The sequence below is a fragment of the Dipodomys ordii genome, unplaced genomic scaffold (genome assembly GCF_000151885.1).
Source record: "Dipodomys ordii isolate 6190 unplaced genomic scaffold, Dord_2.0 Scaffold8, whole genome shotgun sequence".
NCBI classification, from domain to species: domain Eukaryota; kingdom Metazoa; phylum Chordata; class Mammalia; order Rodentia; family Heteromyidae; genus Dipodomys; species Dipodomys ordii.
This window is the reverse complement of record NW_012267224.1, coordinates 10,049,406-10,060,359: the sequence shown is the minus strand read 5'-3', so window position 1 is coordinate 10,060,359 and position 10,954 is coordinate 10,049,406. Positions and strand designations below refer to the sequence as shown.

Below are 10,954 nucleotides of genomic sequence, written 5' to 3'. Positions count from 1 at the left end.
CACGGTCTCTCCTGCCCGGGCTGGCTTTGAACCGCGATCCTCAGATCTCAGCCTCCTGAGTAGCTAGGATTACAGGCGTGAGCCACCAGCGCCCGGCTCGGGACACTTTTTAAAAAAATTTTTTTTGGTGGTTCTGGGGTTTGAACTCAGCACCTGGTACTCTACTGCTTGAGCCACACTTCCAGTTCTTTTTGAGATCCTATCTTTAAAAAAATAAAGCTAACTGTTTTACCACACAGACCCTCTACCACTAAGGTAGTTAGTTACCTTGTGGCATAAGTTCCAGTGAATTGATACTCTGCAGCATCTTCACTGTTGTACACAAACGACAATGGCAACTGGACCAAGAGTCTGTCTCTTCCTTCACGTCCCATGGTGTCTTTAAGAATGACTGTTACAGTTTCATCATCATAAAACTGGGCATCTAAACAGCTGTAGTTGCTGGAAGTGAGATGCGTTTTGTTATATCAGAGATGATCATAACCACTGAAATACAGTATGTATAACATTATGCTGATACTAAGCAAAAACAAAATAATTTAAAACCGTAGGTGATATTCCCTGCAATGACAAAACACCTTATCAGTTTATACTTTTATATCAATTTTCACAAATATAACTAGTTATAACATAATCATGAGATCAAACAAAATGATCTGTGACATTTTATCACAGTTTTAGAAAACTCTGGACATAAATGGCTAGGCCTTAAGCCTGTGAAAATTTCATGAGTGATACCTTATATATAACTGAGTGAACAGAACTAACAAGAATCAAAGTAAAAGAAAATCTGCCCCCCTACAAGTGACAGAGCAGAGCCCCTTTGTTGACAGCACATCTGACATAGCACTGACTACACATACATCCCACATGCTTCTGTCCCAAATCAGGCTTGGGCGTTACCTTCTTCTGACTTTTTCAGTTGTAGCATAGGTGAAGCTCCCAAATTTCACAGCAATTAGTCCATTACTCACAGATCTTGAAGAAAGAAAGGAGAGAGGGGAATGAGACCCTATGGAACAACTACATAGCCAATAAATCTAAATGCCTGAACAAACATGACTGGCAATGTTAGCACACATATCTAATTCCCAAATCCCAGACCAACACTACCACTTCCACTCCAGAATACTATAACTTAAACATTTAGTCAGGCAAACCATCTTGGTTTAAAATCTTAATCACTAAGTAGCTAAAGGCCATAACTAAGGACAACTAACATCTTGAATTCAAAAATTCCCTTTAGTTGTGGTTCCTCAAAAGACACATAGAGCTCCCCTATGACCCAGCAATCACACTGCTGGGCATTTATCCAAATGACCACAAACAAGGCCATACTAAAGCTACCAGCACAACTAGGTTTATCACAGCATTATTCACCATAGCTAACATATGGAACCAACCCAGATGCCCTTCAGTAGATCAATGGATCAAGAAAATGTGATAAAGCTGGGTGCCAGTGGCTCACGCCCGTAACCCTAGCTACTCAGGAGGTTGAGATCTGAGGAACGCAGTTCAAAGCCAGTCCAGACAGGAAAGTCCGTGAGACTCTTATCCTGAATAAACCAGAAAACTGGAAGTGGCACTGTGGCTCAAGTGGTAGAGCACTTGCCTTGAGCTAAAGAGCTGAGGGACAGTGCCCAGGCATAGAGTTCAAGTCCCATGACCAACAAAAAAGAAAATGTGATACACACACATATATATACATACACATATATATACATACATATATATATGTATGTATGGAATTATAATCTTCCATCAGAAAGAATGACACTGCCCCATTTGTAAGGAAACGGAAAGACTTGGAAAAAAATCCTATCAAGTGAAGCCAGACCCCCCCCCAAAAAAAATAGGTCCCATGGTTTCCCTTATTTGCAATAATTAGTATACATCTAGGATAATCTTAACAGATGAGAAAAATAGCTCAAGAGCTATGTACATATGACCATATAAGATAATGCTAAGCAAAATGAATTCCAAGACATGGAAACAAGGTTTTTCTTTGTTGTTATTTTTAATGTACTATATGCTTTTTGTTTCTTTGGTGTGTTCTTCCCCCTATGGTTTATCCCCTATTGTCACTGTATTTGATTTTGGTACCCTGGTATTGTATATACGTTTATCTGAATTAGGGAAGGGAAAGAAGAACAGAATTGTGAGACAAAGGACAAGGGGGATCCAATGCAACAGCCATATTCACAAGTCAATATGTTGGAAATGATCTGTACAATTTGGCAAGGGGGAGGATTGGGGAGGGAAGGGAAAGGAGAAAAATGAGGGAGGGGATAACAAGTTAGACAAGAAATGTACCTATTATCTTACTTATTAACTGTAACCCCTCTGTACATCACCTTGACAATGAAAAAAAAATCCCTTTAGCCATGTGCTAGTGGCTCATGCCAGTAATCCCAGCTACTCAGATCTGAGTAGCTGAGATCTGAGGATCATCATTTGAAGCCAGCCCAGGCAGGGATCCAGGAGACTCCTATCTTCAATTAACTACCAAAAAGTCAAAAGTGGAACTGTGGTTCAAGTGGAAAAGCAATAGCCTTGAGCACAAAAGCTCAGGGACAATGCCCAAAGCCTAAGTTCATGCCCCAGACTGGCACACACAAATAAAACAGTACCTTCATAGTGAGACTTAAAACCATTTAAAATGCTAATGGAACCCTGAATACATTTGATTTTCAGAATGTTTACTTTGGAATCTCAAAAAGTCTCTGTGGGCAACATCTCTTATTTGATGGAAGATAATTAACCTAAAATTTTAAAAAAGCCTTTCTATAAAGCACTTACTAACACAGTTTTGAATTGCTAAGTGTTCCTTAGATATAACCCAGGTCTGCTGTCATTTTCCTAAACCTATTAAAAAAAAAACTTATATACTAGGCTATATACTAATATAAAGGTTAAAACTCCAGAACAAGAAGGGATCAAATAGCTTCTCAACTCAGCATTACCATCTCCCAGATGTGAGAACTGAGAATACTGAATGCAAACCTAAAGTCATGAGGCAGCTTCGCTGAACCCCGAAATGCTGGAAGGGAAGCTGAATGCTTATTATTATTACAAATATTAAGCTCTCATCTCTTCGGTTCAAACTTCAAAGGAATACTCACTGGGAAATATCAGTATGCCTTCTTAAGATACACATTTTATACAGCGAGTCTTCTAAAATAGTAAAAAGGAGATACTGTAGATTTGAACTTTTATTATTCCACCTAAGGAAAGAAAAGTAATGTATTTAGCTATTTAAGTTTAGAACAAAAACTACTGTTTACACAAGATGAGGAGACACACTTACAGAAAAGGAAATTTGAGCAATCTGCGTGCAGAGTCCTCACTAAAACAAAAGCAAAAAAAAAACATGAGAAAAATTCAAACTGGCTGCTAAATTATACTACTTAACAGGTAAAGAAGATTACCTTCTAGCATCTCTATATAACGGAATACAGATGGCTTGATTCATTGATTTTCCAATTACATCCTACAGAAAAACAAGATTTGAAAACATCAGCTAGTGGTGAGGAGCCTTCCTGGCCTGTGCTAAAGGACCAGTCCCTCCCTCTGGTCTCATGACATCAGTCACTGACAAGACACACCAGCTCTGGGACTAAGACTGTAATGAGATTGATGTGGGGGGCAAATAAAACATTAAACATACTTTACTAAAGATGATAATTTTTAAATTTATGTGAGCAGAAAATGAGGGGGGTTTACACTGTTCAAAAAGAAATGTACAGTATTCAGTACCTGATACCTGACCTATGTAACTGTAACCTCTCTGTACATCACCTTTATAATAATTTTTTTTTTTTGGTCGGTGGTGGGGTTTGAACTCTGGGCCTGGGCACTCTGTCCCTCAGCTCTTCAGCTCAAGACTAGTGCTCTACCACTTGAGCCACAGTGCCACTTCTGGTTTTCTAAGTGGTTTATTGGAGATAAGTCTCATGGCCTTTCCTGCCCTGGCTGGCTTTGAACTCGATCCTCAGATCTCAATCTCCTGAGTAGCTAGGATTACAGGCATGAGCCATAAGTGCCCACCTTATAATAATTTTTAAAATACATAAAGTAAAATAAATTTATATAAGGAATTAACTATGGATATAACCAAGCCATAAGAAACTGCCAATTTTGACAATCAAAACTAGTTGAATATCAGCATTTTTACAATTTATCCTAATATCTATGTTCATTTACATAGATGAGACATACTATACTCTTGTTCCCACACAAAGACATGCATTTCTTTCCAACTTACTGCTGGCATTTGCAAACACTGATCAATAATGGTCTCCATCCGCCTTTTCACAAAATGCAATGATTTTCGAGGATAATAAGGAAACAGCAAAGGGCTTTCTGGTTTCAGACAAAAATAGAAACAAAACAAAAACCATAGCAAACCAATGATTAGGAGAAAATAATCCAGTGTCAGAGGCAGCCCATAGTTTTTCATGGTGGAATTCTCATTATACTTTTGACATACCTTGTTAAAAAAATGACCAGAATCTCTCTTCAATCCAGCCCACTTAATACAACTACATTCGATTGGTCCTACTCAAGCTTAGTCCTACACCAAAGCTCAACAGTAAAACACCATTGGCTATTAGAAAAATGGAAGGCATTGGAAACCGTAAGCTATGTACTGAAACCTGTTCGTTCTTCTCAACTCTGCCACAATGTGATAGCAGCAGCACTCCAGGCTACTCTGCCGCTGCTAGCTTTCTTTTTTTGGGGTGGGGTGGGGTCCGGTCGTGGGGCCTGAACTCTGGGCCTGAGTGCTGTCCCTCAGCTCTTCAGCTCAAGGCTAGTGCTCTACCACTTGAGCCACAGCGCCACTTTCGGCTTTTTTTTTCTTTTTGCTTATGTGGTGCTGAGGAATCGAACCCAGGGCCTCAGGCATGCAAGGCAAGCGCTCTACCACTTGAGCCACAGTGCCACTTCTGGCTTTTTTTCTTTTTGCTTATGTGGTGCTGAGGATTGAACCCAGGGCCTCAGGCATGCAAGGCAAGCGCTCTACCACTGAGCCACCTTCCCAGCCCTAGCTTTCTTTTTTGCTGTTGTATTCAGTATGCTTTTCATTTTAAAATGTTCTTTTTATACATTATTACAATAGCCATAAGAATTCATCGCATTCTCCAACTTAAAAGTAAAAATACAAAGAGGCCTACTGGGCCTCTGGAAATGCCTGGGATGAAAAGAGCTGTGAATCAAGCTGTGACTCAGGCCCACCAGCTCAAATGGCTCTGAGACTGTCTCTCCCACACTCAGCACTTCCCTTCCCAGCTGTGTTAGGCAAAAAAAATCTTCATCATTTCAGCACTTTAAGGTTCAAGAGGTGACATACTGGATAATTACAGAAAAACAAGTTGCCTTTGTCCCCAGTTCCCAAAACTCAGCTCCTGAAACCCAGGAGATTTCCTGAGTAGTAAATGTGATGGCCAATTTTAATGTGGTCACTCTGGCAGGTTCCTGCAAAGCCTCAGGGTTGGGTGGGGTGGAAAGACTATGCCTTAACCAGAAGCTTATAACTTTCAGCTCTATCTGCCAGACTGCAGGAAAGGAATAGGGGCTTGGGGTTGAATTCTACCTCAGTGACTTACTCATTATAATGAAGCCTCCATCAAAAACCCAAGACAAACTGGGAGAGAGTAAGGGAAAGGGTGACCTGCCTTACCTAACCATAACCCTTCTTCTTCTTTTTTTTTTTTTTGGTGGTCATGGGGTCTGAACTGTGGGCCTGGGTGCTGTCCCTCAGCTCTTTAGCTCAAGGCTAGCGCTCTACCACTTGAGCCATAGAGCCACTTCCGGCTTTTTTTCTTATGTGGTGCTGAGGAATCAAACCCAGGGCCTCATGCATGCAAGGCAAGCCCTCTACCACTAAGCCAACTTCCCAGCCCACCATAACCCTTCTTTACTAACCTTCTTAATAATTAAAAAAAAGACACTGGGGAGGTTTGGATGGCTCCCTGGTTGATGTTGAGTGCTGGGAGGATCTAAAAGCTGTGGCCTCTCCCTCCATACCAAACCCTGAATGACGTTTTCCACAAACAGTCTGGAAAGGAAAGCTGAATGTGTTCCTGAGCATTGTACACCATTCTGGAAGCTATGCCAACTTAAGGGGGAAAGTTGTGGACATATGCCCCATAGTCAAGTCCCACAGAGGTGTGGGTAAGGGAACCCAGCTCTTGGGACTGATGTGATGTGAGGAGTCTAGCGGACTGAGCCCTCCTCCCCCTGGAGGCTAATGCTCACTGTGGGTGCTCAGTGTCATAACTGCAATGAATTGCATTGCAAGACCTTCAGCTGGTATCATAACTGGCTGGTGTCAGGAGGGAAAAAAATAATTTTGGTGTCAGCATAGTTAATGTACCACAGCACAGTTAATTTCAGGGTGTTTTCTATCTATCATGGTGACATCATACTCTACTTGTTAAAATGCTGTTCTCTTATCAAATAAAATGGACATGCCAAGTAAGCCTGAAGAAATTAGATAAATGTTGAGGCTACTCTTTAATCTCAAATACGTATAGACATGGCCAACATCTGCTTGGTTCATGAAGTACCTTTAAGATGGCTGCTGTTTTGGAGGAAGTCATACCACTGGTTTCCTTCCGTGTTAGGGGGTGACACAAGGTCATCATCTTCATCTTTCAAATACTAAAAATACAGTTAAAATTTTTTTTTAGTTAAGCAATGAGTCAGGCTCTAACCTGTATTTAACGTTATTGTAGTTAGTAAGTTATCTTGTTGTACTGCCAGGTTCTCTGAAGGTACATTATTTTTCTAAGTGAGGTGACAAATTCTAGACAACATGCAAATAACTTAAATGGTCAGATTACAGTAAGTGTAGAAACCAGAGTTTACATTTTGTGGGTCATTTTCAAGATATATTTTAACCTTACCTATCAGGGCTATATTTTAGTTTTACAAGTACCAACTGACAGTATGCTCTTCAATGGCAGTTCTCAGTGTAGCCCATTCCTGAGAGTGCTCAGCATGCTTCCACTGACTACAAGGTTAATGCCAGCTTTAGTGCCAAGGTGTCACTTGCCCTTTCACGGTGTCAACATTTGCACTGAAGGTGTGGAAGAAAGAACAGCTCGTACCTGCACCCCTCACCTAGTGGACCAAATTCTACTTGTAGTCTTGTGTTCTTTGTCACCTATTCAATTTATCCTGATAGAGCTATTAAATTGTTAATTCTCAACTCTTTTTTTTCTTTTGCTGGTTCTGGAGCTTGAACTCTGGGCCTGAGCGCTATCCCTCAGCTCTTCAGCTCAAGGCTAGTGCTCTACCACTTGAACCTTAGCGCCACTTCCAGCTTTTCCTGCTTATGTGGTACTGAGGAATTGAACCCAGGGCCTCATGCATGCAAGGCAAGCACTCACCAGTGAGCCACATTCCCAGCCCAATTCTCAACTCGAGGGCAGATCTTTTAACGTTTTTTGAGACAGAGTTGGGAGGCACACGGGTGATTTTACAACACATCAAAGCATGCAAAGTTGTCTTGAAGAAAGACTAAAACTGTCTTGTTTCAGTTGTAAAGGCAGACATTTTGTAAAAAATGACATTCCATTTTTACATGGAAACAAAACACTAGGGGACAAACTGATTCTTCATGCTTAGATGTTTGTGAGGTATTTTTAAATTTTTATGTATTTTATTAAGTAGATGCACAAAGGAGTCGCCATTGTTCAGCTTATGGACAAATATGTCTTGGTCAATGTTACCCCTTTGAACATGCATATTCATCCATCCCTCTACCCCCTCAAACTCTTACTTTTGGCAGGTATTTTCTTGAAAATAAAGTGAGTTTGAACAAAACAACCTGAAATATTTATTGCAAATAACATTTCAGCTAAACATGGTTGTAAAGGTCTGTCATTCTAGCACTTAGAAGAGGATAAGGCAGGAATATCACAAGTTTAAGGCCTATATAGCAAGACCCTGTCTCAAAAAAAAAAAAAAAAAGCAACTTCTAAGCAAAATTCAAAATATTGGCACCTGCATCTGCTACTGAGTGCCTGACAGCTTCACAGTAACTAAAGACTCTGATTAGAGTAGCCTGAAGTCACCTGATATTTAGATAATGTATAATGGAAGGCATCAGTATTTAAAGATCTGTACAACCCAGAGAACTAATATTTCTAAAAAGACCAAGTTATGATGCTATGAAAACAAGCATGAGTAAAAGTCCCTTTCAAAGTGCAAGGAAGATGGAGAGATTTTTTTTTTTTTTGGGTCCGGTTGTGGGGCCTGAACTCTGGGTCTGGGCGCTGTCCCTCAGCTCTTCAGCTCAAGGCTAGCGCTCTACCACTTGAGCCACAGCGCCACTTCCGGCTTTTTTCTTCTGGCTTATGTGGTGCTAAGGAATCAAACCCAGGGCCTCAGGCATGCAAGGCAAGCGCTCTACCACTGAGCCACCTTCCCAGCCCCGATGGAGAGATTTTTAATGAAACTGAGTATGAAGTGTCTACTAACCCAATTTTAGATTCCACATTAAAAACTTCCAAGAGACCAACACTTAGAAGGATTTTGTATGATATTAAAGAATATCCTCAGTTAAAGGACAAAACTAGTTCAGTACTTTTCCTTATATACATTGAGCAAATTAGCATATTAAAACAGAATAAACACATAGGTAGACATTAAAATTAGCTGTCTTATATTAAGCTGGACATCAAAGACAGCTGAGAAAATACACAACAATGCCAGTTATACTGGCATTATATTATTGTCCATAAACTTTAGATAATATGAATTAACAGCACAAGTCTTAAAATTCGTTCTTAAAAATCAAACCAAGTTCAATAGAAAGCCCATACCTGACCAACTTTTTCAACATTAAAGTATTTTCCTTTTCGATTATAAAGGTCTGGAGCCTAGAAAGAACAAACACAGTTATTTCTAAAAGCTCAAAATATTAAGAAAATAATCTTAAATTTAACAAACTCAATATGTATTTTATAAAACAGCTATCCATTGCATTTAGCCTTTTGCAGACTGTAAGATACATACAAACAGAAGTCTACATATAGACTTTATGTTTAGTCTTTTTAAAATTAGTCTTTTTTAAAAAGTAATTGCTAATTACTTTTTACCATGAACCATGTTTGCTGTGATTATTTTCAAAGTGGCTAAATTGTAAAAATAGCTATTTCTTACCTCATTGAAATGTTCAGTAAGAAATTCAGCAACAAATGTGATATCTTTCTGAGTCATCTATTAACAAAAAGGGGCAAAAAGAAAACAAATCACGGTAAAAAGTAAGCTTCCCAATAATTTGCCTGAACCCACAGTTTGGGCCTGGGTGCAGGTGAGTGGGCTGTGGGGAGCAAGGAGGAGGCTGGCTGTTCTCTGAGCTCGCTTTCAGGAAATGCTTCTTTCCACATCCTCACAGAAAGAAACTGCTCATTTCCAGGCTTCAACTTAGGTATAACATTTAAGTACTTATATTTCAAGGAAAATAAAAATGTGTTTAAGACTTAAGGCATAAGATATGGAACCAACCCAGATGCCCCTCAGTAGATGAGTGGATCAAGAAAATGTGGTATATGTGCACAATGGAATTCTATGCCTCCATCAGAAAGAATGATATTGCCCCATTTGTTAGGAAATGGAAAGACTTGGAAAAAATTATACTAAGTGAAGTAAACCAGGCCCAAAGAAACATAGATCCCATGGTTTCCCTTATTTGCAATAACTTGTATATGTCTGAGTCAAACAGAAAAGGTCAGATAAGGTGATGTTAGGAAAATGAACCCTAAGATACATATTCAAATGTTTTTTTCTTTCATACGATTGTTTCTAACACATTTATAAGATTATTTCTTTGTTGCTTTGTATGTCCCTCCCTCACGGTATAACCTCTGCTTTCACTGTATTTGATGCTGTTATAATTTGTAGAGGGGAAGGGAAAAAACAAATCATTTAAATAGGGATACAGGTGAACCCATTGCAACAATGAGATGTACAAGTCATATGTCGAAAACGAACTTTACAACTTTGGAAGGGGGGGAGGAGGGTTGGGTGGGAGGGTGGGGGGAGGTTGGGATGGGAAGGGGAAACAAAGGAGGAAGCTACAATGCTTGATAAGAAATGTACTCATTATTTTGCCCATGTAATTGTAACCCCTCGGTAGAGTATTTTCACAATTAAAAAAAAAAGACAAGGCAGTTAAAGAATATAAGGATGATATGTTTAAGAATTATAAAACCTCATTCAAACATGAAAATTGTAAATTCAAATATCCATAACAGTATTCTGCGAAATGAAAATATTAGGCAAACACTCAAATTTCTTTAGATAAAAAGCCTAATGTCCTGTTATCTAACACTGTAAGAGTACCAAGACCATGAGCAAGACTGAGCTCAATCAGGACAATACAAAGGAAATTACACAGGTGTCCCCTGTTATCTGAGAGATTGGTTCTAAGACCCCCACGGATAACACAATCCACAGGTGCTCAAGATATTTATATAAGAAAACACATCCTCCTGTTCACTTTAAATCCCTTTAGAGTGCTTGTAACACCTAATACAATGTAAATAACTATTGTTGTATTGTGTAAGGAATAGGAAAGAGAAAAACAAGTACATATGTTTGGAACAGATGTATTATTTTCAGAATATTTTTTCGTTGGTGGTTGGTTGAATCTACTGAGATGGAACCTGCTGACACGCAGGGCTGGCCATACGTACTTCTGTGCATACCTTATTCAGCTCAGGAAGCACATGGTCTTCGGTCATTCTCAACATGGCTGGAAATACAAAGTTAAAAATTATCTTTAAAGGAAACTAGAAATGTAATTTTTTATTACAGATATACCTCAAAGACCAAATGAGTTTTACTGAACTAAAATTTCCATTTGAACAGTTTCTTTTTACTACAAAAAACTTTCTCTTTGAACAATTAAACTAAAGAAGAATTAAAATCTGACTTAATCAGG

The 10,954-nt window shown here is 39.2% G+C and overlaps 1 protein-coding gene across 4 annotated transcripts in view; it reads right to left on the bottom strand.

Moving 5' to 3' along the window:
- Positions 1–10,954, bottom strand: part of Anapc4 (anaphase promoting complex subunit 4) — a 46,637-nt gene that overhangs the window by 10,009 nt on the left and 25,674 nt on the right. For 2 of the 4 annotated variants that reach the window (XM_013009116.1, XM_013009117.1), the window contains exons 17-26: positions 10,707–10,765; positions 9,172–9,228; positions 8,832–8,888; positions 6,570–6,663; positions 4,265–4,362; positions 3,429–3,490; positions 3,308–3,346; positions 3,123–3,224; positions 904–978; positions 268–441 (exon numbers count right to left, since the gene is read on the bottom strand). In XM_013009116.1, the coding sequence (XP_012864570.1) occupies positions 268–441; positions 904–978; positions 3,123–3,224; positions 3,308–3,346; positions 3,429–3,490; positions 4,265–4,362; positions 6,570–6,663; positions 8,832–8,888; positions 9,172–9,228; positions 10,707–10,765 (817 nt within the window). The remainder of the gene's footprint in view (positions 1–267; positions 442–903; positions 979–3,122; positions 3,225–3,307; positions 3,347–3,428; positions 3,491–4,264; positions 4,363–6,569; positions 6,664–8,831; positions 8,889–9,171; positions 9,229–10,706; positions 10,766–10,954) is intronic. The other 2 variants (XM_013009118.1, XM_013009119.1) reach the window with 2 other exon arrangements.